The sequence below is a fragment of the Acanthochromis polyacanthus genome, chromosome 16 (assembly GCF_021347895.1).
Source record: "Acanthochromis polyacanthus isolate Apoly-LR-REF ecotype Palm Island chromosome 16, KAUST_Apoly_ChrSc, whole genome shotgun sequence".
Lineage (NCBI taxonomy): Eukaryota > Metazoa > Chordata > Actinopteri > Pomacentridae > Acanthochromis > Acanthochromis polyacanthus.
Window position 1 is genome coordinate 19,011,267 of NC_067128.1, and position 26,560 is coordinate 19,037,826.

The 26,560-nt window shown below is 40.4% G+C and overlaps 3 protein-coding genes across 4 annotated transcripts in view; 2 read left to right on the forward strand and 1 right to left on the reverse strand.

Moving 5' to 3' along the window:
- Positions 1 to 11,863, forward strand: part of LOC110945556 (moronecidin-like) — a 307,687-nt gene extending 295,824 nt beyond the window's left edge. Inside the window, exons 2-5 of one of the 2 annotated variants that reach the window (XM_051960976.1) lie at positions 10,270 to 10,299; positions 10,470 to 10,570; positions 11,403 to 11,421; positions 11,513 to 11,863. In XM_051960976.1, coding sequence (XP_051816936.1) covers positions 10,471 to 10,570; positions 11,403 to 11,421; positions 11,513 to 11,681 — 288 coding nt within the window. In that variant the 5' untranslated portion in view covers positions 10,270 to 10,299; position 10,470 and the 3' untranslated portion in view covers positions 11,682 to 11,863. Of the gene's footprint in view, positions 1 to 6,300; positions 6,331 to 10,269; positions 10,300 to 10,469; positions 10,571 to 11,402; positions 11,422 to 11,512 lie in introns of those variants that run through there. The other variant, XM_051960977.1, reaches the window with a different exon arrangement.
- The window catches only part of LOC110957911 (exostosin-1), a 405,942-nt gene that overhangs the window by 162,393 nt on the left and 216,989 nt on the right, over positions 1 to 26,560 (reverse strand). The gene's annotated exons all lie outside the window — the stretch shown is intronic.
- On the forward strand, positions 19,846 to 21,312 carry LOC110946094 (moronecidin-like). The gene is made up of 4 exons (XM_051960978.1): positions 19,846 to 19,964; positions 20,185 to 20,288; positions 20,914 to 20,938; positions 21,030 to 21,312. Exons 2-4 carry the CDS (start codon positions 20,186 to 20,188, stop codon positions 21,127 to 21,129), a joined length of 228 nt encoding a protein of 75 aa, XP_051816938.1. The 5' UTR covers positions 19,846 to 19,964; position 20,185; the 3' UTR covers positions 21,130 to 21,312.

Consider the following 26,560-nt stretch of genomic DNA (forward strand, 5'->3'; position numbering starts at 1 on the left):
TAAGACCAGCAGCTGGAACAGCAGCTGGAGCGGCAAGAAAAACATTCAGTCGATTACAACCCAAGACGGCCTGCTTTTGACTAGACTCAAGGGCTCTGTCTGAAGATATGATTTATGTATTAAAATGGCTTGCTCTTTAACATGAGAAAGAAAAGCCTCAATTGACAAGGCTGACCATGTCCTAAAAATACATTGCAATTACATTGTGTTTGTATGGAATTTTGCTTCATTCACTGAAAGAGGCTGCACTAAAGGCCTGGAACAGCATTTCTAAAGAAGAATGCAACAGCCTGGTGAAGTCAATGGGTCGCAGGCTCGACGCTGTTATTGCAAGTAAGGGTTATGCCACCAAATATTAAATGTTATTCACTTTAAGTTAATTTAATGTCTGTTCCAGTACTTTTGCTCACTTGAAAAGTGGCTGGGTTCAAAGAAAAGGTGCTCTGTCCTGGGTTGTTTAACACATCTTGATGTAAAAAACACGAAATAAAAGCTGGAATTCTGAACTTTTCTGTCATATTCATCTTTTTATCTGAAACCCAAATGTCTTCAGTATACAACAAAAACAAAGGAATTGAACTTGTTGTTCCAATACTTTTGGAGGTGACTGTATGTAAATATTGGACTATATTGTTTGATCGTAATAGTTGATGCATTCAGTAAAGTTAGGGTCATTTTTAATGACTTTACACGCTGCAGGGTACCTTAGTCTTTGATTATACATGACAATTCATCATTTTGAAATCAAAATCAAAATTTTAAAGGCAATGAGGTACAAATAATGATAAAAATGATAATAGCAATCCTAAATTTTATTTGTAATACACTTTGCATTTCAGTAAAATCTCAAAGTGCTATATTAAAGACATAAAAGGATGAAAACAAAACAAACAGTTAAAAAAAAATTCAGGGACACGTTTAATTAAAAGCTTTGTTAAAAAGAAAGGTCTTTAGGACTTAAAAAAAATCATCCACATTGTGATAAGTGTAGTGGAGGTCAATATTTGCTCTTTTTAGAGAGATTTTAAAGATATGAAAAGTAAATTGGATGAAAGATCTACATATGGTGTTAGAGGTATTAATTTGTAACTTGTGGAAACATGGCTGTGAATTTACAAATACCTCCTATACACTTGAACATTTCTGAAAAATGACTGCACTTAAAGACATGCACTTTATAGAATGTATTTGGATTCCTTGGCGTGATTTTCACGCAAACAAAATGCAACGAGACTCTCCTTTTTGGCTTCCTATTGTACAACACTAAAGAATCCATAAATATATGCTTTCAATGCTGCTATAAAAAGAGATCTCTGCTAGTACCCATATTTACACCACAGTGCGAGCTTAGCTCTTTGTGACAGCAGCCTTCTGACTTTTGACTCAATCATAAGGAAGGTACGGACTGAATAATTAATCTTCATTTAATTATAGTACAGGCAAGAGAGTGGTTAGACATCCATAGAGTAAACAGTGCGGTGTCGCTTGCACCGGTAAATACTTTTTTTTTTTTTTTAAATCTGCATGCTTTGTTTTTGAAAGTCTAAATATGGCTCCCTTTGTGTGTCTGCTTCATGTTTTCAGGACGAAATTAGCAGCAGTGCTTCTGGTGCTGTCGCTTGTCGTTCTCATGGCTGAACCTGGGGAAAGTTTTATTCATCACATTTTCAACAGGTTCGCCAATGGCGTTGCCAATGGTGTCTATCATTCACTTAATTTGTTTTGAAGACAGCAGACATTTTGATTTTACATGAATGGAAATACACTCAAGGAACCAATAACAAAACGCAACGCCAGTGTTCACCTTTCTGGATTTTTATGAGTTAAAAATACCCAAAACAGTACACACACTACCATTCAAAAGTTTGGGGTCACTTAGAAATGTCCCTATTTTTGAAAGAATTTTTTTTTCCCATGAATATAACATTCCACAAATCAGAAATACAGTCTCCGCATTGTTTCTGTGGTAAATGACAATTCGAGCTGGAAAAGGCTGATTTTAAAGGAACATCTACATGGGGATACAGAGGAACATTTCCAGCAACCATCACTCCTGTGCTCTAATGCTACATTGTGTTAGCTAATGGTGCTGAAAGGCTAACTCATGATTAGAAAACCACTGTGCAAATATGTTAGCACATGAATAAAAGTGTGAGTTCTCATAGAAAGCATGAAATTGTCTGGGTGACCCTGAACTTTTCAAGGGTAGTACGTGAAAAGAAATGTTAAAATAATACAAAATGTAACTCATTAGGGCCTTTAAATGCATCAATTGATATAGGTGATAACTTTGAAGTGTTATCAGATGTGTACTTCCACATTTTGTAACAGTTTTGAAATGCTTATCCCCCTTGTGGGCGGGGTGGTTAACTATAGCTGTTAGCACAGTCCCTCAGCCTCAGCTTGTTGCTATATGTAATCATTTTTATTTGATGAGAAAACGACTACTGCAGAATCTACTTCGGAGTCAGAGTGCAGGTTTTACTGTTTTCTCACATAAACACAGATAGTAGATGTGTAGAACACAGCTGGGTATCATATATCAGTACTTTCTGGTGTCAGTGAAGCACCAAGAATCAACAGGATTATTCTCTGATCAGACACTGCAGATGAAGTATTTATATATTTTATGTTCTTCTAATTTTTTTATTAAAAAAAAGGTTGACATTTTAAAGTAAAGCATTAGCCTAGCCACGCTAGACAACCCACGGCAACAAATTTAATTCTCTGCCAGGGTGGGTCTAGTTACCCTCCATAAGCCTCGAGGCTGGATTCTCCTAAAATTGGCCGGATGAATCACAATGAAGTGTAGAGTCAGAAGGCGGGCGTAACTAAGTGACGACAGAGGCGCGATGATTCTGACAGAAACAACCGGCGCACAGTAAACAGTTATCTTTCAACTCGGCTTTGGCCACAGCCCTTAAAGATCTGAAGCTAAAATTCAACTTGAAAGATAAAAAAAGGACGGCACTGAAGTGTTTCATTGAGAAGAAAGACGTATTTGGACTTATGCCGACGGGATATGGCAAATCCTTAATATACCAGTTGGCTCCGCTGGTTGGGAAGCTAATGGGACTTAGCCACAATCCGCCGGCGCTCTAGGAACTACGTCAGCCTATTCGTTGCGCTGATTGGTTGTATACCTACCCAATTGCTGCAGAGTGATTTGAAAGACAACCTTTTAGCCCGCCTCCCTCCCTGTCAAGTGGCCCTAGACCCTTGTGCCTTCAGAATTCAGAACATGGGTCTAGCGCGGCTCGGCTACTGTTGTCTTGCAGTAGAAGATCACTAGTTTGCATCTGGGCCTTGCCTTGGGATTTTTCTGCATGGAGTTTGCATGTTCTCTGTGCATGTGTGGGTTTTCTCCAGGTACTCCGACTTCCTCCAACAGTCCAATAATATGTTGAGGTTAATTGGTGAATCTAAAATGCCCACAGGTGTGAATGTGAGTGTGATTGTTCATCTGTGTGAGCCCCGTCATAGACTGGTGGCCTGTCCAGGGTGTCCCCTTCCATCAAACCAAGTCAGCTGGGATAGACTCCAACTCCTGCACAACCCTAATGAGGATTAAGCATTGTATTTATAATGGATGGATGGATGGATAGATAGAAATGAAGGCAAAAAGAAGCCTCATTAAACAGATGCTAAATGGGGAATGTCAGGACGGGTGGTCATGTGTTCAAAACATGCACCTTTTATACTACATTTATACATTCTGTGTGCAGCACTGTCTATATTCAAATCCATAGTTAAATACTAACCATGTCACCCATACAGCGATCAGGTGAGAAAATCCAGGCTGCTGACATTTAGATGCCTTACTGCAAAACCATGAGGTGGACTAGAAAGCAGAGCTGCACCTGAAGATTCTACTCAAGTACAAGGCACAAGATATACAGATACTGTAGGTCAGTCCTCTGTACCTTACCGAGATTACAACTGTAAACGCAGAAGTCAAGGCTTTGAGGTGACTTGTTTCCCTCATTCTTTGCAGAAGATGGTTGTACTGCAGTGTGAAGGATGTCACTGGATCCAATACAATGCACAGAGCCAGCAGCAGGAAACTCAAGGGCTTTAATGTGACCCTGGTACTGTCTACACAGTGTCTACACAGAAGAAATCTGGTCTGTTTCTCATTAATGTAAATATTATGGCTTTACAGGGATAGAGGCCAGAGGTCACCTCAGACTAAAGTCTGGTCACCAACAACAACAACTAAAAGTAAATTTAAAATTTAATGAAGGCAGAAGAAAAGAAATGCTTCTTTGAATCTGTATTAATTCAGTCAGAAGTAGAAGTCATTACATCGATAAGCAATCTTCATTTTAATGCACCAAAACATTTGTCTCTTGTTTAATTTAAAGGGCAAATCTGAATAAATGAATATGGAAACCGTGATATGTGAGTTATGGCCTTTCTACAGTAGTGACCACTTTGCACATTTTAAAATTCTTTTTTATCCAAATATGCTCAATAAGTTAATTTATTATCATATTTTTTTTTGCTTTAATTTGACCTGAAAAATTAGGACATCAGATTTAACACACCTGCGGTATTGCAAAATATCAGGTATTAAAAGAATAATTCATAATTGAGATCATACATTTAGATGACTTCTTCCTCATATATTAGGGAAGTAACTTTAAACCTAGAGTAGCTTGCTGGAAGACATAATTGTAATGTTCCTATTAAGGGAGTGTACATTTGTCTTGAATCTATCTCATCTAACTACATTTTAAAAACATGAAATGCGTCTGTTAGCATGTGATGGTGGCAACACTCTTCCATTTTTGGGGGGTACAAAATATTCAGGAAACTGCCAAAGTAGTCTATAGTATTATTTTCAACATAAACTTGAACTAGACTATTTATCCCATAAACCGTCTTGTGAATCATGCATGTGAATAACTAAGGGCTCTCATGTCAAGCATTTGCAGCCGCTTGTGTCATCTGCAAGTAATACTTTCCTTTGCTTGATCTTTGTGCAGAACATTAGACCTGGAGGAGGACATAGCTAGTGGACATGTATGGAAGAAGTGCTTCTATCATATAGATTCACAAATTAAACAGTGTCATGTCTGTATGGAGTCAGGACCATGAAAAACACCACCATTCATATTTACTTCCACAAAAAAAACAACCTTGCTGCACTTAACCTCGGTACCGAACCATGAAAGGTGAGTCATATGATACTATTCAAAGACAAATGACACCCAGGATTTCTATGCGATAGGTTGTGTAGTTCAGGAAAACACAGATAGCTAAAAAAGACTATGACTGCAGCAAACACATGCACAAGCTTACAGTATGTTCAGAGCCCTGCAGTGTCCTTATGATAACACAATGTGGATCCAAAGGTTAAAGTAAGTGTTTGCTACCTGCTGTTTGATATTTATGGCCAAGTTACACTTTATTAATCCCTTTGGTGAAATTTGTTCTCTGCATTTGACCCATCCAACCATTTTAGGAAGCCATAGTGCTGTAGCTATCCAGGGACCAACTCTAGGTCTGTGGCCAGTGTTTTGATCAAGGGCAGCATCAGGAAAATACCTGTGAGGTAAGTGGAGCACCCAGAGGAAACCCACTGAGAAGAAGAAATTTACAGTTGGTAGGTTTCAGATTCAGGACATTCATGTTAAGAGGAAACAGAGGAAAGCCACATATCCCCCTCCTGTTCTTTTACCTACACATGAAATGTCTTGGGAAAGGTGTTTGATAGCTCTCTGAGGGACATGACATGAATCCAGTTAACCTGTACAGAGCTGGATATCTGGCTTTGGGCCGTGGACAAGTCAGGCCTGCCTGGGAAGTTCAAAGCCTGTTTGTATCAGCACGGCATTTTTCCCAGAAGCCTGTGGCCCCTTCCCGTCAATGCAGCTGCCATCTCAACTGTCGAGTCTCGAGATAGGAGGGTTAACAACCATGTCAGAAGATGGCGGGAGCTGCTGAAGAGCCTGAGCAGCATCACACTCTATGGACACCACAACAAATTAAAACTGCGCTTCAAGGTGTCAAAGCCAGAGAAGTGATAGAGTACATGGACTCTAATGATCCAAAGGTGGCCAATGCAGGGATCCAAGTGAGGAAGTGGAGTGTCGAAGAGGCTGTTGAGGAAGCTGAGTCAAAACTGCAAAACAGGAAGCTGGTCAGAGTGGTGACATGATGCCAGGGTGGGTTAGAGTCCTTTCCGTCTCTGTAAATTAACACCAAAAGAGGGAGGGAAAGATCAAGATGACCAAGCGTGAGAGGTTGTAAGATATATGAAACCCGAACACGACTCTGTTTGGTGTCTTTGACATCAGCCTGTTGACCTCCATCTCCATCAGAAAGGTAAGACCTAAACGTCCTATCATCAGACAACAACTGACATTTGTCTTACTCAACAACAACTTTTAAAATATATATATATATATATATATATATATATATATATATAAGAGCTTTTACAATCTGAAAGTGTGATGTGTGATGGGTTGGTTCTTGTTTCCAGAATGAAGTGTGTCTCCCTGTTCCTCGTGTTGTCGCTGGTCGTCCTCATGGCCGAACCAGGAGACGCTTTATTTCGCAAACTCATCAAAGGTGACTTTTCACAGTTTGCACTGACTATAAATTCACAGACATGCAAATTTTGAAGGCTTAAGTAGAGGTTATCAATGACAACTGCAGCCTTTTTATTCTAAATACACGGATGTATTCAAAACATTCCTATAGAGAAAGTATCAAAAGTTGACACTGACTGTTTGATAAGATGCTTTTTAAAACTGTTCTTTGATCAGATGTTTCCCCAATTGTAACAAAAAATCAACAAATTTATGACAAATAGCTCAGATCTAATGACTTTGTTACAAATTGATATTTTATTTATTCTTCACAGAAAGGCACTAAACGTCTATCTATCCATCCATCCATCTATCCATCTATTGTGATCTGACAGATAAAGTCACATTTTTCAAAGATTAGACAAGTATTCACACATTTGAGAGGTTTTTTAATTAAATGTTCTTTGAAGAAAGGCATTGGAAATGTCTTCTTTTCATGCAAACTTCATCAACAGTGGTATCAAATATCTCATGCAATATTCAGCTATAATATAAGACCTAAAGCATGGACGAGTATGAGCAATACCTTATATGTAATGTAATATATCGTATAATACGTAGTTTTACATCATTTTAAGGCTTTGCAATGCATTCACGATGAACAATTGAAAGTAATACATCAAATTAAAGAATCTTACAATAGCATTTTTGTTGTGATTAACCCATGATGATGATGAATTTAGCCTGAGTATATTTTAACCAGTTAAATTTTCTCTTTCTGTTTTATTTAGGTGGCAGGTTCCTCTATCGGTAAGAAATTGTGCTTCTACTATTATTACAGACACTTGACAACTGTTCCTTTTGGATCTCGAGCTGAATCTTGTCTTGTCTCTGCCCACAGGACATACAAACGGTTTAGAGGCCAGGACCTGCAGGACCAGCTGCAGCAGCAAGAGCAACGAGAGCAAATGGACCGTCGCTTCTTTAACCGGGAGCGGGCCGTTTTTGACTAAACCTTCATCTTAAAGAGCCATGCTAAAACTTTGCTTTAGTAGAACAGAAATGCTTTGATTCTTCAGAATTCAGAAATTAAAACATGGCTTGGAAACATTTTTGCAGTGTAGTTTTCAAAATTTTGATTGATTTGGGAAGAAAGGTTACTCATTTTGAATAAATCTTTGCTGTTATGCATCAAAACGTTTGTTCCTTGTCTTATTTAGAGAAAAACATCCATATTAATTGACATGAGAATGACGTGATTGTGTTATTGAATAGTAAATACAAAACCTTTCGATTTTTTTCTTTCATTTGATGTCAATAGCTCCTATAAGACATCTGAAATTCTGCTGCACGATCATGTGTCGTGTTGGACATAAACAGTATATATGACTATATGTAGTAAAAACAATATTTATATCCAAACATGCCGCCATTAGCTGTGAAACATTAGCATCGTAAAAAATGCTGCACCGTATACGTGCACAAATATGCAATATTCCCGGCAGCGTCCTCATGATAACACGATGTGGATCCAAAGGTTAAAACAAGTATTTGCTACCTGCTGCATGATATTTGTAGTTAAGTTACACTTCATTTATTCCTTTGGAGAAATTTCTCCTCTGCATTCAAATCATTTTAGGAAGCCACAGTGCTTTAGCTGTCTAAAGACCAAGTGGAGGTCTGTGGTCAGAGTTTTGATCAAGGGCAGCATGAGGGAAATACATGTGAGAAAATTGGAGCGCCCAGAGGAAAGCCATGTGAACACTGAGCAGAAGAAATTTATCGCTGGTGAGTTTCAAACTCAGAACACTGAGGTTAAGAGGCAACAGAATAAAGCCACCAATCCTCCTCCTGTTCTTTTACCTACACATGAAATGTCTGAGTCACCAGTAAGTAGCGATGCTCACAGTGTTACCTGTAGGATCCACTGGCCATTATCAACAATGAAACAGAACCAGGACAGGGTTTCGTTTATTCCCCCACCTAAAGCTCTTGAGTCCTAGCACCTCTGCAGACACAGGATGGAGATGGGCTCCCCTTTTGATCAGCGAAGCAAGAGGGACATCAGGACACCACGCCAGATGTGGGACATGTCTGCCATGGGGGTGCGAAGCACTGAGTCAGCAGGAAGTGAGGCCGAAAGCCGACTTTAAGGGATTCCCCCCAATACAGACCTCCAGGATGTGTATTAGACCTGTCTTAGCAAGAGACTGGCTCAATACCCCCACATACCGCCAAGCTTCCAAAGAACCAAATTGATGGCAATAAAAATTCTGACTGATTCCTGAACCACAGAAGGGAAGAAGCTCAGAAACCTGGAGGACCACTTCAAAGACATTCCGTTTACTGACAAAGGAACTCTGGACTCACCTCAAAACTAACAAAGACAATCATCTCCCAATTCTGGACAAAACTCCTTTTATGTACATCCATTCACCAAACAAGTGAACTTTTCAATAACTTCATGATTAATCTACCTCTTGCCTTACTTTTAATATTTTATTCCTCCTGATTAGTATCAATGTCATAATTTTAACCTGTCTGCTGATCACATATGAGCATGTTTGGTACCATTTTAATCAGCTATCTATCAGTAATGCTCCTAGATAAACCATGGTCACCAAATTTCAATATTTTGGAAAGTTATAGAAATTACCTGAAAATGTAACCCTGTGAGGGACATCTGGACATCAGCCCTCACTGACGTGGGATGTACCAGACCCCTGCTGAGTTAATGATATGAAAAGGCCCACTTTAAAAGACCACATCTAAAACCACCATTTTGAGTTCTCCTGAAAATTGAAGTCAACTTGCTATCCATCACTCTGAGGCTCCACTCTGTCCACCGTTGTTCCGACCCACTTCCACAGGCCGACTGGACCGCACGCATCACCCTTCGTCATCATCATCACGGGCACGCAAGTACCTTTCAATCACTGAATACTTGGTGCATTCCTCTAAATTCTTAGATTCCCTGAAACCATTCATTTGGCAAACTTTCACATTGGCATTTCCCAAACGTTACGGCTGCTTTCAGGTGTGGCCTCCTAATTCCTTCCTCCCAGAGTGCCATATTATAACGTCATATTCTCCCAATATTGCGTCGTAACATTGTACTCTATTCCTTCCTTCCCTGTCATTCACATTCCACTCATTGTTTGCATTGTGTTAGTGTTTTGTGTTGTATGTGTAATGCTGTGCTCTGAGTTGATAGATGTCATTAATCACAGTTAGTTGTTGTTGTTAGTAAATAAATGTTTTAATAACTAAGTCCAGTTGACTCAATTGTTTATTGTTCACATTTTGGTCCCTAACTTGTATTTGATTCCAGCTACCAAAATTCTACTCATCTTATTGAGCAAAAATAATTCCCTTGATTACTTTATGAGGTTTTTCTTGTCTGCAGCAAGAGATGTTTCAGATGCTGCATTATTATTTTTAGGCTAACGCTAACTTTCTGCACAAAGTAATCTTAACCCCATTTACCATAACATTTCATTACTTGGTGGAAAAAACTATTTAAACTTTACAAACGCATATTAAGAAATCCTATACCTCAGAAACTATGCAGATGTATGTTTCACAATATCTACGGTCTGACAACAGCAAGATTTTGTGAACACTGAAACCAGGATGTGTTGTTTAAAAAACACACAGTCATGATGACCCAGCTTGAAATGCTGTATGATATATAAACCCGAACACGACTCTGTTTGGTGTCTTTGACATAAGCCTGTTGACCTCCATCTCCATCAGAAAGGTAAGACCTAAACATCTCATCAGTGTTTGCTTAAATGAGTAAAGCAGTCTTGAGACAATGACTGACATTTAGCTAACTCAATAACTTTTAATATGGATATATATCTCTTTATTTAGGAGCTTTTACAATCTGAAAGTGTGATGTGTGATGGGTTTGGTTCTTGTTTCCAGGATGAAGTGCGTCTCCCTGTTCCTCGTGTTGTCGCTGGTCGTCCTCATGGCCGAACCAGGAGACGCTTTCATTGGCCACATCTTCAGGGGAATTTTTAAAGGTGACTTTTCACAGATTGCATTGACTGACACACATACATGCAAATTTTAATGCCTAAATGGAGGTTATTAATGACAACTGCATCATTTTATTCTAAATACACAGGTGTATTCAGAACGTGTGCAGATCGAGAAAGCATCAAAAGTTGACACTGGCTGTTTGGTCAAACTATTCTTTGATCAGATGTTTTACCAATTGAAACAAAAAATCAACAATTTATGACAAACAGCTCAGATTTAATGACTTTTGTTATGAATTGATATTTTTTTATTCTTCATAGAAAGACATTGAAACGGTAGCTGCTGGACTGCACCACATACAATACAGAATAACTTTGATTTTAAGGCATTACAACAACCCGTTATTACAGAAAAAGTACAAAGAGTTACCACCGGATGTTTAGTCAACTACTCCAATATTTTGATCCGACAGATAAATTCACATTTTGGAAAAATTAGAGAAGCATTCACACGTTTGAGAGCTTGCTATGAAATGTTCTTTGAAGAAAGACATTAAAAAAGTGTTCTTTTAATGTAAACTTTATCAACAGTGATATTAAATATCTCATGCAATATTCAGCTATAAGACCTAAAGCATGGATAAGTATGAGCAACACCTTATATGTAATGTAATATATTGTATAATATGTAGTTATATGCCATTTTAAGGCTTTGCAATGAATTCACGATGAATAATTGAAAGCAATGCATCAAATTAAATATTCGTAAAATAGCATTTTTTTTATGATTAGTCCATTATGTGTAATACATTGTGGGGAATTTAGTCTGAGTATATTTTCACCGGTTTAATTTTCTCTTTTCTGTTTTATTTAGTTGGCAAGCTCATCCATGGGTAAGAAATTGTGCTTCTACTATTATTACAGACACTTGTCAACTGCTCCTTTTGGATCTCGAGCTGAATCTTGTCTTGTTTTTGCCCACAGGGCCATCAAACGACGATTCGGAGACCAGCAGCAGCAGGATCTGCAGGACCAGCAGGACCTGCAGGATCTGCAGGACCTGCAGGACCTAGAGGACCAGCAGCAGCAGCAAGAGCAAAAAGAGCAAATGGACCGACGCTTCATGAACCGGGAGCGGGCTGCTTTTGATTAAACTTCCACCTAAAAGAGCCATGCTAAAACTTTGCTTTAGATGAAGAGAAATGCTTTTGTTCTTCAGAATTTAGCAATAAAACATGGCTTAAAAACAATATTGCAGTGTAGTTTTCAAAATTTTGATTGACTTAGGAAGAAATGTTGCTCATTTTGAATAAATCTTCACTGTTATGCACCAAAGCGTTTGTTCCTTGTCTCAATTATGGAAAACATCGAAACGAATTAGCATGAGAATGATATGAATTGTGTGTGACTTAATTGTAAATGCAAAAGCTTTTAATTTATTTCTTTTATTTGATGTCAATAGGTGCTATAAGACATCTGAATTTCTGCTTCATGATCATGTGTCTTGTTGGACATAAACAGTATATGAGTATTTGTAATAATATCCATGATATTTGTAGTTAAGTTACACTTCATTTATTCCTTTGGGGACATTTGTCCTCTGCTTTTAAACCATTTTAGGAAGTCAAAGGAGACAAAGTGGAGGTCTGTGGTCAGAGTTTTGATCAAGGGCAACTGTAGAAAAATACCTGTGAGAGAAGTGGAGCACCCAGAGGAAACCTAGCAGAAAATCCCCAACAGACCCTGGTGTGTTTGAGACCACTAGTCTCCATTCTGTAACATATTTCTGTGTTGAAATTCAACTCTTTTCTTTTAGAAGGATTTCTTCCATTTTAACTGTCATACAGCCCAAAAGACATTTCTGAGTTCTTTCTCTTTCTTCCAGAGAAAAGCTGTTGTTGTTTCCACAGAGGTGCAGGACTTTATATTGCTGTGAAAAATGAGCTGATAGTGAGCAAAACCATGTCAAGAGCAGAAAACTGACTCAGAGAAGAAAATCATAATTGATAAAACTACCATCTGGCAAAATATAATTTTGCTGAATTATGTTAGTGTTGTGGGGCTGTACAGTGTTAGTAGTTTCGCCTTGCAGCTAGAAGATCCCCGGTTCACATCTCGGCCTTTCCGGGATCTTTCTGCATTTACATGTTCTCCCTGTGCATGCGTGGGTTTTCTCCCGGTACTCCAGCTTCCTCCCACAGTCCAAAAACCTGCTCAGGTTAATTTGTAACTCTAAATTGTTTGTAGGTGTGAGTGTGATTGTTTGTCTCTATATGTAGCCCTGTGGTAGACTGGTGATCTGTCCAGGGTGTCCCCTGCCATCATCCTAAGTCAGCTGGGAAAGACTCCAGTGACCCTAATGAAGATTAGGCGGTGTATAGATAATGGGTGGATGCTACTGTTATAGTTATCTTGCTGAAGTTGCTTGAATTAAAATTCAGGATTGTAGAGACAGAAAATAAAGTTCAAAAATATGTTCACACCCTAAATTAAACCATGTATTCGTCTTGGACAAGCTGATGGTGAACATTTAACAGCTGCTATTGACTCTGAACTTTACCACGGAAACCTTCAGTTTGATTAGGTGAAAACAAACTTGTTACGAACAAGCTTTTTGCTGTAGCGATTAATGGTAAAAGTTTTATTTACTAGTGAAATCTTTACTGACATGACACTCTTGTCTTCTCTTCTGTGACATTTCTGATCAACAATTCTCTGGATGTGGCAATCGAGTTGTTACTTTGTGCTTCCTTTATTGTCTTTAACTCTGTTTGGACAGTTCCCACATTACTCATTTGCATCAATGTGTGTGCTCCTGATAAAAGTTCTTACACAATCACAGTGACTTGACATCTGATCAGGTGACCACATGTATGCTTCCTTTATTATTGAAAGGGCACGTAGAGAGCACTCAGGACTTCATTGCAGGAAGGTTTGCTACACACATGTTTCTGTTGTTTGACATTTTGGTCAAATAAGGCAGTTATAGAGTGATATTATCTCTGTGGTTGGAATCAGATTGAACACATTGGAGGATGAGGTGGAGAGACAGGCACTTAGAAAGATGGAGGCCATTTTGACAAACCTGGATCATCCACTTCACATCTGCCTCAGTGAACAACAAAACATCGATGGTGGATGGCTGAAAGATTCAGAAAATCTTTCTTGCCATCAGCAATCAGTCGATTTAATTCAAAAGTAAACAGATGAGACCGGACAATTGAATTTCCCTTCAGGGATCAATAATGTTATTGTATTGTATTGTTAAAAAAGTAAGTAAAATGTTTTCGTGTGTTGAGTGTTTGTTTGCTAGAAGCAGTTAAACGTATCAGTTCTCCCCTGTGTGACCACGGTCAGGAAGCGGACAGCAGGAAAGGTTAACAATAGATATCGTCACTAACTACACAAATATGGTAGGAGCTCAGATAACGACACAATGTAACGAATAAATACAATAACATATAGGCGTACGTCATTTGTTTTAGCCCGTAGACGCGTCCTTAGCAACCACCACAGCAACGGTAGAAAACGTAACAATGTAACAATTCCATTCCGAGACGTGAAAGATTCATCGTAATAACAAACAAACCAAAGATCATACACAGGACCTGAATGAATATTGTGAAATTACAATGTATATTTTTCGCTAGAAATGTCACCAAAATGCTTTTGTGTGAAAGTTTGGTTTTGCAAGAAGAGTCAGAGGTTTTGTGAATGTAGCTTGAAAACTGGGTTTTGTGTTCACAGTTTAGAGAAAAGGAGAGCAGCTTTCCAGAAATGTGTCTTAGCAATCGAGAAAAACTGTAACAGTCCAGGAGAGGTCATCAGAGATGTGAACACCCAGAAGTTTGAATGAGTGGACCCTTTCAAAACAGACCCCGTTGATGTGGAGTGGGGCTGGGTCCATGCTGCGTTTGTGGAAGTCCAGGATGAGTTCTTTTGTTTTTGTGGTCTTCGTTGTGAGATTGTTCTCTGAACACCACACTGACAGTCTCTCAACCTCATCTCTGTAGGCCGACTCATCTCCTCCTGAGATGAGCCTGACCACGATGGTATCATCAGCGAATTTGATGATGGAATTGGAAAGATGGGTTGGTGTGCAGTTGTGTGTGTACAGTGAGTACAGTAAAGGGCTCAGTACGCAACCTAATCTTAGTCCTTAGACGCAAGAATGATTGAACCCTCTACTCTTCGATAAATGGGTCGAAAATGACCCTAATAAGAATCAATGTGTTTTTATACCATTTTTGTGATTTTGGTTCATAATAATAATTTATCTTATTGTTTATATTATATTTTTGTCCACACAGAAATCATTTCATGATGTTTGAAATATGTTTATTTTTCATTTTCTAACAAATTTTGAACATTTTGATAATTGAAAAAGCAGAATATTACACAGAACAGCAATAGAAGAATGTCAGCCTCCATTTTGTTGACAGTCTTCCACTCTTTTCCTCCAACTGTTGCTGCTCTCCATCCCTCCAAATTTGTGCCCTTCAGCATCTTTTATACGATATTATCAGTGATAAAGAGCTTGGGGTAGTAATACAAATATTCTAATTTCTTTAAAAGTATAAAAGGTAGTTGAAAAATTTAAATGGAATGATATCAAAAACATGTTTTCGACGTGAATTGTGTGTTATCCAATCGTAAATGCAAAGGATTTTTAATTTTTTCTTTCATTTGATGTCAATAACTAGTGAATATATTGGTAGAAGGATGCTGAGTTTCCCACTGCCAGGCAGGAGGCCTAGAGGAAGACCAAAGAGGAGGTTTATGGATGTGGTTAAAGAGGACATGAAGGTAGTTGGTGTGAGAGAATAGGATGCAGCAGACAGGGTTAGATGGAGGCAATTGATTCGCTGTGGCGACCCATGAAGGGAAAAGCCGAAAGGAAATGAAGAAGATTTGATGTCAATAACTGCTATAAGACATCTGAATTTCTGCTTCACGATCATGTGTCTTGTTGGACATAAACAGTATATGAGTATTTGTAGTAATATCCATATTGATATCCAAACATGCCACCATTAGCTGTTAAACATGAAATCTTAAATAATGCTGCACCGTACACGTGCACAAATATGCAATATTACTGGCAGTGTCCTCATGATAACACGATGTGGATCCAAAGGTTAAATCAAGTATTTGCTACCTGCTGCATGATATTTGCAGTTAAGTTACACTTCAGTGATTCCTTTGGGGAAATTTCTCCTCTGCATTTAAACCATTTTAGGAAGCCACAGTGCAATAGCTGTCTAGAGACAAAGTGGAGGGCTGTGGCCAGAGTTTTGATCAAGCACAACATCAGGGAAATACATGTGAGAGAAGTAGAGCACCCAGAGGAAAGCCATGTGAACACTGAGCAGAGGACATTTACAGTTGTTAGGTTTCAAACTCAGGACATTCAGGTTAAGAGGCAACAGAGTAAAGCCACCAATCCCCCTACTGAATTTCCCTTCGGGGATGAATAAAGTGATTCTATTCTATTCTGTTCTGTTCTGTTATCTACACATGAAATGTCTGAGTCACCAGTAAGTTGCGATGCTCGCAATGTTACCTCAGAAATTATTCAGATGTATGTTTCACAGTCGCCACAGTGGAGTAGCTGTCTAGAGACAAAGTGGAGGTCTGTGGTCAGAGTTTTGATAAAGGGCAAATGTAGAAAGATACCTGTGAGAGAAGTGGAGCACCCAGAGGAAACCTAGCAGAATATCCCCAACAGACCCTGGTGTGCTTGAGACCACTAGTCTCCATTCTGTAACATATTACTGAAATGTTCACTCATTTTTGCCACCACATGAATTTTTTTTTCCTCAACAAGAAATATTACCTGGAAAAACACATCAATCAGGCACAACATCAACACTCACTAAGGCAAGTGAACAACATTGATCACCTCACGACAAAGCAATGTTTTGTTGAGAAATTTTGGATCCATTCATGTGGATGTTACTTTAACACATACCACCAACCCAAACATTGTTGCAGACCAACCCTCTCCCCTCAAGGCAACAGCACCCCCTGCTGCATCATATAAAATGCTAAAATGGCCATGAGGACTTCCAAACTCTGAATAGGATGCCCCAGAAAAAAAAGTTAGCCACGGAGGCCCCACATCAGCACAAGAGGTCGAGACGTCATTTCTGGATAGCAGCTGTTTTGATAATACGAGTATTCAAAAGCAAATACTACAAAATCAAAATCAGTATAAGAAGTCATTTGACTTGTAAATAAAGAAATTTCTATATATTACAAACATTAACTGAGGCCATACTGCTGATGTAGTGTGATTAAAGCCCAAACTCTAAATCAGGATCTCTTGTGAGTCCCAACGATGGTCAGACTTTTCTCTGAGAAGGCTTTGGAAAGTGAATCTTCTTGTCATGCAAACTTTTAGACAGACCGCAAAGTACAAAACTTATTTCATAAAAATACCAGGCTACTAGTCTCTATACTTGTTTTGTTAGATCTTAGTGCAGCGTTTGACACAATCGACCACAAAATTTTATTACAGCGTCCAGAACATTCAATTGGCATTAAAGGGACAGCGCTGGACTGGTTTAAATCCTACTTATCAGATAGGTTCCAGTTTGTGCATGTCAACAATAACTCTTCTGAGCATACTAAAGTTAATCATGGAGTTCCTCAGGGTTCTGTCTTAGGACCGATACTTTTCACATTATACATGCTTCCTTTAGGCAATATTATTAGGAAGCATTGTATTAACTTCCATTGTTATGCAGATGACACACAATTGTATTTATCTATGAAGCCAGACGAAACTGATCAGTTAGCTAGACTGCAAGATTGTCTTAAGGACATTAAAACCTGGATGACTTTTAACTTCCTACTGCTAAATTCAGACAAAACTTAAGTCACTGTATTTGGCCCCCAACATCTTAGAAACTCGCTTTCAAAGCAAATAGTTACTCTGGATGGCATCACGTTGGCCTCCAGTACTACTGTGAGGAATCTTGGAGTTATTTTTGACCAGGACATGTCCTTTAACTCACACATAAAGCAAGTCTGTAGGACTTCCTTTTTTCACCTGCGAAATATTGTAAAAATCAGGAACATCCTGTCTCAGAGTGATGCAGAAAAATTAGTTCATGCTTTTGTTACTTCCAGGCTTGACTATTGCAATTCCTTATTATCGGGTTGTTCAAAAAGCTCTCTCAAACATCTACAGTTGATCCAAAACGCTGCTGTGAGAGTACTGACAGGAGTTAGCAAAAGAGATCATATTTCCCCTATACTTGCTTCTCTTCACTGGCTTCCTGTTAAATCCAGAATTGAATTTAAAATCCTTCTTCTGGCATATAAAGCTCTTAATAACCAATCTCCATCATATCTTAAAGATCTGTTAGTACCATATTATCCTAGCAGAACTCTTCGCTCTCAAACTGCAGGCTTACTTGTTGTTCCTAGAATTTCTAAAAGTAGAATGGGAGGCAGAGCCTTCAGTTATCAGGCGCCTCTCTTGTGGAACCTGCTCCCAGTTTGGGTTCAGGAGGCAGATACCCTCTCTATTTTTAAGACCAGGCTTAAAACGTTCCTTTTTGACAAATCTTATAGTTGGGGCTGACTGGGTGACCCACAGGGGTTCGGCTTGTGTCTTCATTGCACAGCTGACTCCCTCTTGGAACGTCCCTTCGTTCTGCCCCTAGTCATGCTGCTATAGGCCGAGGCTGCTGGGGGACTTCTCTTGATGCACTGAGCCCTTCTCTATCTACCTTTACATTTAATATGTATACCGTTATTGCAGTACATTCACTCTGTTTCCCCCTGTGCTATTTCTCCGAGTGTCCCTGGTCCCAGAGCTGGATGCTTCTGATCTGCAGTCGATGTTCCACCAACTGGTCCAGTCTCCACCATGTCCACTGTGGGATGCTGCTGGTGACCTTCCTCCAGCCCTCTGCTTCCAGCTCCCCTTTTTCACCAGTCAACTCTGCATCACCTTCACTATACTTGTTATACTAACTTACATACTGCTTGAATTTTACTGCTAGCTATATATGGAGTATGTTTAATGTCAGAGCCATACATCATAAGAGTAAACTATGAGTCAGTTTTCAATGTCAGCTTATACTTTGTTTGTGTCACATATCCTGTCATACATGTATCCAAATGTGTGTTGTACTTTCCTTGCTTTCCCACTCCTCCCTCTTCTCCCATCCCTCCCCCTTGCCCTCCTCTGTCCTTTTCAACCCGCCCGGCCAGCAGGCAGATGGGTCCCCCCTATATAGAGCCGGGTTCTGCTCGAGGTTTCTTCCCTGTTAAAAGGGTGTTTTCCTTGCCACCGTCGCCTTTGGGCTTGCTCTGGGGGTCAGGCATATGGGTTCTGTAAAGCATCTTGAGACGATTTGACTGTAATTGACGCTATATAAATAAAATTGAATTGAATTGAATTGAATTAATGATCCAAAGGTGGCCAATGCAGGGATGGAAGTGAGGAAGTGGAGGATCGAAGAGGCTGTTGAGGACACTTAGTCAAAATTGCAACACAGGAAGCTGGTCAGAGTGGTGACATGATGCCAGGGTGGGTTAGGGTGCAAAAGACGGAGGGAAAGGCGCCACCAAGTTAAGGAGGAGGTGAGGGCAGCAGTGGAGGAGGTGAGAACCTGCAAGTTGGTGGGAATGAAACAGCAGGGAGCATGGACAAGATGGGAGAATGCAGTGGAGACAAAAGTGACCTGGGCTGAGATTTGGAAAACAGAGCCTCACCACATCAAATTTCACAATCAGTTCCTAAAGACCATCGCTGAGGACATCAGCACAAGAACTGAATGGGCAAGGCGGCTCCAACCCTCCAAGCAGACAAATGCCTTTGTCAGGGCTATGCAGAACTGGTCAACAGCTGTTGGCAGGCAGGACAGAGAGCAAGGTCTCTTCCAGTGGAAGTGGGATGCAGGGGTTTTGTAGTCCATTCCCTAATTAGAGCTTTCAGTGGGTTGGGAATGGAGGGAGAGAGAGAGAGGAGAGCCATCCACAGAAACACCAAAGCAGCAAAAAATGCCTCTAAGACGGCTGTGGCTGAAGAGAGAAGAGTCATGGAGTCATAGCTGCTAGCTGCCTGGACACAAGCTGGGGTCTGATCAGCCATGGCTGGGTCACCTGGAGGAAGGTGTATGATGTTGAAAGACCCAAAACACCCGATGATTACAGGAACATCACTAAAGATGTGTCCAGAGGCATCAATAGATGTTTCGTCACAGTCTGAGTCAGTGGGTCGTGATGCAGATGTATGTTTCACAATGTCTCCAATCTGATAACAGCAAGATTCCTGTGTGACAATGAAATCAGGATGTGTTGATTAAAACACACATTCAAGATGACCAAGCTTGAGAGGTTGTAAGATATATGAAACCCGAACACGACTCTGTTTGGTGTCTTTGACATCAGCCTGTTGACCTCCATCTCCATCAGAAAGGTAAGACCTAAACATCCCATCACTGTTTACTTAAAGGAGTAAAGCAGTCTTGAGACAACGACTCTGACATTTATCTTACTCAACAACAACTTTTAATATACACACACATATATATATATATATATATATATATATATATATATATAGAGAGAGAGAGAGAGAGAGAGAGCTTTTACAATCTGAGAGTGTGATGTGTGATGGATTTGGTTCTTGTTTCCAGAATGAAGTGTGTCTCCCTGTTCCTTGTGTTGTCGCTGGTCGTCCTCATGGCCGAACCAGGAGACGCTTTATTTATCCACATGTGCTCCCCCGGAATTTTTGGAGGTGACTTTTCACAGATTACATTGATTGTAAATTCACAGGCATGCAAATTTTTAAGGCTTAAGTGGAGGTTATCAATGACAGCTGCAGCATTTTTATTCTAAATCCACAGATGTCTTCAAAACATGCATAAAGAGAAAGTATGAAAAGTTGACACTGGCTGTTTAATAAAATGCTTTTTGAAACTATTCTTTGATCAAATGTTTTCCCAATTGACATGAAATATCAACAAATTTCTGAATAACAGCTCCGATTGAATGACTTTGTTATGAATTGATATTTTATTTATTCTTCATAGAAAGGCTCTGAAACAGTGGCTGCTGTACTACACTATATACTTTCTATCTATCTATCTATCTATCTATCTATCTATCTATCTAGTATAATATAAGACCTAAAGCATGGACGAGTATGAGCAATACCTTATATGTAATGTAATATATCGTATAATATGTAGTTTTACATCATTTTAAGGCTTTGCAATGCATTCATGATGAATAATTGAAAGCAATGCATCAAATTAAAGAATCTTACAATAGAATTTTTTTTATGATTACCCCACGATGATGATGGATTTAGCCCGAGTATATTTTCACCAGTTTAATTTTCTCTTTTCTGTTTTATTTAGGTCGCCACCGCCTCCCCTGCGCTCGGTAAGAAATTGTGCTTCTATTATTATTACCGACACTTGACAACTGCTCCTGTAGAATGTGGAGCTGAATCTTGTCTTGTTTCTGCCCACAGGCAACCCCGGTTTGGAGACCAGCAGCAGCAGGACCAGCAGCAGCAACAAGAGCAAATGGATCGTCGCTTCTTTAACCGGGAGCGGGACGCTTTTGACTAAACTTCCATCTGGAAGAGCCATGCTAAAACTTTGCTTTAGTAGAACAGAAATGCTTTAGTTCTTCAGAATTCAGAAATAAAACATGGCTTGGAAACATTTTTGCAGTGTATTTTTCAAAATTTTGATTGATTTGGGAAGAAATGTTGCTCATTTTGAATAAATCTTCATTGTTATGCACCAAAACATTTGTTCCTTGTCTTAATTATGGAAAACATCTAAAGGAATTAGCATGAAAATTCTATGAATTGTGTGTTACTCAATAGTAATGCAAAAGCTTTTCATTTTTTTCTTTCATTTGTTGTCAATAGCTGCTATAAGACATCTGAATTTCTGCTTCACGATCATGTGTCTTGTTGGACACAAATAGTATGTGAGTATTTGTAGTAAAATCCATATTTATATCCAAACATGCCACCATTAGCTGTTAAACATGAGCGTCTTAAATAATGCTGCACCGTACATGTGCACAAATATGCAATATTCCTGGTAGTGCCCTTATGATAATGCAATGTGGATCCAAAGGTTAAAACAAGCATTTGCTACCTGCTGCATGATATTTGTAGTTAAGGTAAATTTCATTTATTCTTTGGGGACATTTGTCCTCTGCTTTTAAACCATTTTAGGAAGTCAAAGGAGACAAAGTGGAGGTCTGTGGCCAGAGTTTTGATCAAGGGCAACTGTAGAAAAATACCTGTGAGAGAAGTGGAGCACCCAGAGGAAACCTAGCAGAAAATCCCCAACAGACTCTGGTGTGTTTGAGACCACTAGTCTCCATTCTGTAACATATTTTCTTTTAGAAGGATTTCTTCCATTTTAACTGTCTTACAGCTCACATACATTTCTGAGCTCTCTCTCTTTCTTCCAGAGAAAAGCTGTTGTTGTTTCCAGAGGTGCAGGACTTTATATTGCAGTGAAAAATGAGCTGATAGTGAGCAAAACCATGTCAAGAGCAAAAAAATTGACTCAGAGAAGAAAATCATAATTGATAAAACTACCATCTGGCAAAATATAATTTTACTGAATTATGCTAGTGTTGTGGGGCTAATGTAGCCGCAAGGGGACACAAGCCAGTGTCTTATTGTGCCGGTCCCAAGCCCAGATAAATACACAGGGTTGTGGCAGGAAGGGCATCCGACGTAAAACTTTGGCCAAATCAAACATGCGAATCAAATGTTTGACTTCCATACCGGATCGGTCGAGGCCCGCGTTAACAACGACCGCCATCGGTGCTGTCGACCTACAGGGTGCCGGTGGAAAATGGACGGCTGTTGGTCGAAGAAGGAGGGAAGGAAGGTGTGTTTGTAGGAAGAGAGAGAAGAGGAACACCAAGAGTCTAGGACTGAGAGTAGGGACTTTGAATGTTGGAACTATGACAGGAAAAGGTAGAGAGCTGGTTGACATGATGCAGAGGAGGAAGGTGGACATACTGTGTGTCCAGGAGACCAGGTGGAAAGGTAGTAAAGCTAGAAGTTTAGGAGCAGGGTTCAAGTTGTTCTATCATGGTGTAGATAGGAAGAGAAATGGAGTAGGAGTTATCTTGAAGGAGGAGTTTGTTAGGAATGTCCTGGAGGTATAAAGAGTGTCAGATCGAGTGATGAGCACGAAGCTAGAAATCGAAGGTGTGATGTTCAATGTTGTTAGTAGGTATGCTCCACAGGTAGGATGTGAGCGGGAGGAGAAGCAGAAATTCTGGTTGGACCTTGATGAAGTGATGCAGAGCATCCCTAGAAGTGAGAGAGTTGTCATTGGTGTAGACTTCAATGGACATGTTGGTGCAGGAAACAGAGATGATGAGGAGGTCATGGGCAGGTTTGGTATCCAGGAGAGGAACACAGAAGGACAGATGGTGGTTGACTTTGCAAAAAGAATGGAAATGGCTGTAGTGAATACTTTCTTCCAAAAGAGGCAGGAACATAGGGTGACCTATAAGAGTGGAGGTAGGAGCACACAGGTAGACTACATCTTGTGTAGACGGTGTAATATGAAGGAGATCAGTGACTGCAAAGTAGTGGTCAGTGAGAGTGTAGCCAGACAGCATAGGATGGTGGTGTGTAGGATGACCCTGGTGGTGAAGAAGATGAAGAGGGCAAAGGCAGAGCAGAGGACCAAATGGTGGAAGCTAAAAAAAGAAGAGTGTTGTATGACTTTCAGGAAAGAGTTGAGACAGGCTTTGATGGTCAGGAGGTGCTTCCAGATGACTGGACAACTACAGCAAATGTGATCAGGGAGACAGGTCGGAGAGTACTTGGTGTGTCATCTGGAAGGAAAGGAGATAAGGAGACTTGGTGGTGGAATGATGAGGTGCAGGAGTGGATCCAGAGAAAGAGGTTAGCTAATGTGACAGGAGGATATTTTCCTCCTGGCCACTGTGAGGCACTGTGCCAGCAGTGTGGGTACCTTAATTGCTGGGCGGCACCATGTGCTGTTTATATTCAGGTGCGCAGCAGTGAAGTTCAGTCTTCCACACTGGTCGCTGTTGTGGTGGCTGTGGTTTGGCCTGGCGGTCTTCTGGTTGTAGCCACATTCTTTGTGTCCAGCTGCTGTAATGCTGTCAAGGCGCGCCGTCTACAATGTGAGTGCTCTGGTCCTTTTTTGTTGCATGTATTTACTTGCAGTGATTAAAATCACCACTCCTTGTAGTGTGGCTGATTGCTGGCCTGGGGGAGACGATAAGCTGGAGCCCTGCAGTGTGTGTGTGTGTGTGTGTGATTGTTGGTCAGCTCCAGGTGTGTGGCCAAGACGTGGATGGGCTGTATTTCCAGGGTTTATATCTTCAGCTCACCGGGTATGTGAATTTTGGCCATTTAAATTGGTTGATCTGTAGGTCTATCTATTTAATTATAGATTTTTATCTTTTCTTTTAGCTGTCCAGCGTCCAGTCATCACCACGTGGACCCGTGCTGCTGTTTTGGTTTGCTTCGGTTTTCTTTGGTTTTGGTATTGTTTTGTTTGTTTTATTTTCAGCTGCCAACCTAGAGCGGAGTACAATGTTGGCCCAGCACTGTTGAGTGCAGCCTGGGCCTGTTTGGTGCAGAGGCCGTGTCACCCGTTTGGACTTTGGATGGCTGAGGCCTGGTGACACAGGCTCTTGCAAATCGTTCAACGGATTTGGGTTCTTACTGATGATTTCGATATTGTTTTAATCATTTCTTTTGCTAGTTTGGTTTATTTCCTTGTATTAGTTGGTTTAATTGTTTGTTTTCTTGTTTGCTTTTGTGAGTGTATTTTGTTTCATGTTTTGGATTTAAGTCATTCTTCTGTTTTAATTCATTGTTCTGTTCCTTTTCCCCACACCAGTTATGGTTAGTTTGGGCATGTTTTATTAATTTTTCTTTGTCTTCTGTTACAGGTGCTGTGGTTTACTGCGGCAGTTATTCCCTGGTGGTGGTATTTTCTTCACGGTCCCCTTCTTTTTTTGGATTTTGTGTGTGTATGATTTGCAGTGTCACGGGTGATTACTTTGAGGATTCTTCTCCCCTTTTGGTTGTCCTGCCGCAGGGTAAGCCTTTTAATTCCTCGTTGCCCATTCTTCGTTTTAGTTGGTATATGTTAACTGATGTGGATTATTTTCTTTTTTTTTTAGACAATTTGTTAATAAACCTTGTTAAATTGGACATGTCTCACCCTCCTGTGTTAATTGAACCGGTGTGATCTGAGTTGGCCTAGTGACTGGAAACTCACCAGAGCTAGATTTCCTGGGTGCTAGCCTCAGGTGGCATTGTCAAAATCATAGTTGGTCTGATGAAGTATAAAGATCCCTTGTAATCTCGCCACAGTAAGAAGAAGTTGGACACTGAGAGGACTGAAGAGAGTAGACAGGAGTACAGGAAGATGCAGCGTAAGATGAAAGTAGAGGTGGCAAAGGCCAAACAAGGGGCTTACGATGACTTGTATGCCAGGTTGGACAGTAAGGAGGGAGAGACAGACCTGTATAGGTTGGCAAGGCAGAGAGACAGATGGGAAGGACGTGCAGCAGGTTAGGGTAATAAAGGATAAGGATGGAAGTGTGTTGACAGGTGCCAATAGTGTGATGGGAAGATGGAAAGAGTACTTTGAAGAGTTGATGAATGAGGAAAATGAGAGAGAATGAAGAGTAGAAAAGGTGACTGTTGTGGACCAGGAAGTAGCAAAGATTAGTAAGGATGAAGTGAGGAGGGCATTGAAGAGGATGAAGAGTGGAAAGGCACTTGGTCCTGATGATATACCTGTGGAGGTATGGAAGTGTCTCAGAGAGGTAGCAGTAGACTTTCTGACTGGGTTGTTCAACAGGATCTTAGATAGTGAGAAGATGTCCGAGGAATGGAGGAGAAGTGTGCTGGTGCCCATCTTTAAGAACAAGGGAAATGTGCAGAGTTGTGGCAACTGCAGAGGAATAAAGCTGATGAGCCACACGATGAAGCTATGAGAGAGTAGTTGAAGCTAGGCTAAGGGCAGAGGTGAACATCTGTGAGCAGCAGTATGGTTTCATGCCAAGAAAGAGTACAACAGATGCAATATTTGCTTTGAGGATGTTGATAGAGAAGTACAGAGAAGGTCAGAAGGAGCTGCATTGTGTTTTTGTAGATCTGGAGAAAGCTTATGACAGGGTGCCCAGAGAGGAACTGTGGTTTTGTATGAGGAAGTCTGGAGTGGAAGAGAAGTATGTTAGAGTGGTGCAGGACATGTATGAGGACTGTAAGACCGTGGTGAGGTGTGCTGTAGGTGTGACAGAGGAGTTCAAGGCGGAGGTGGGACTACATCAGGGATCAGCTCTGAGCCCCTTCTTGTTTGCTTTGGTGATGGACAGGAAGACAGATGAGGTTAGACAGGAGTCTCCATGGACTATGATGTTTTCAGATGACATCGTGATCTGTAGTGAGAGCAGGGAACAGGTGGAGGAGAAGCTAGAGGCGTGGAGGTTTGCCCTGGAAAGGAGAGGAATGATGGTTAGCCGCAGTAAGACGGAGTATCTGTGTGTCAATGAGAGGGACCCAAGTGGAAGAGGGAGGTTACAGGGAGAAGAGATCAAGAAGGTGGAGGATTTTAAGTACTTAGGGTCAACAGTCCAGAGTAATGGAGAGTGTGGAAAAGAGGTGAAGAAGCGTGTACAGGCAGGCTGGAACGGCTGGAGAAAAGTGTCAGGTGTGATGTGTGATAAAAGAGTTTCAGCTAAAATGAAAGGAAAGTTTTACAAAATTGTGGTGAGACCAGCCATGTTGTTTGGTCTGGAGACGGTGTCCCTGAGGAAAAGACAAGAGCTAGAGGTAGCAGAACTGAAGATGCTGAGGTTCTCTTTGGGAGTGACCACGATGAATAGGATCAGGAATGAGTACATCAGAGGGACAGCACATGTTAAAGCAGGGGTGTCAAGATCCGTTCCCGGAGGGCCACTATCCTGCATGTTTTAGATGTTTCCCTCTTCCAACACAGCTGATTGAAATGATCAGGCTCG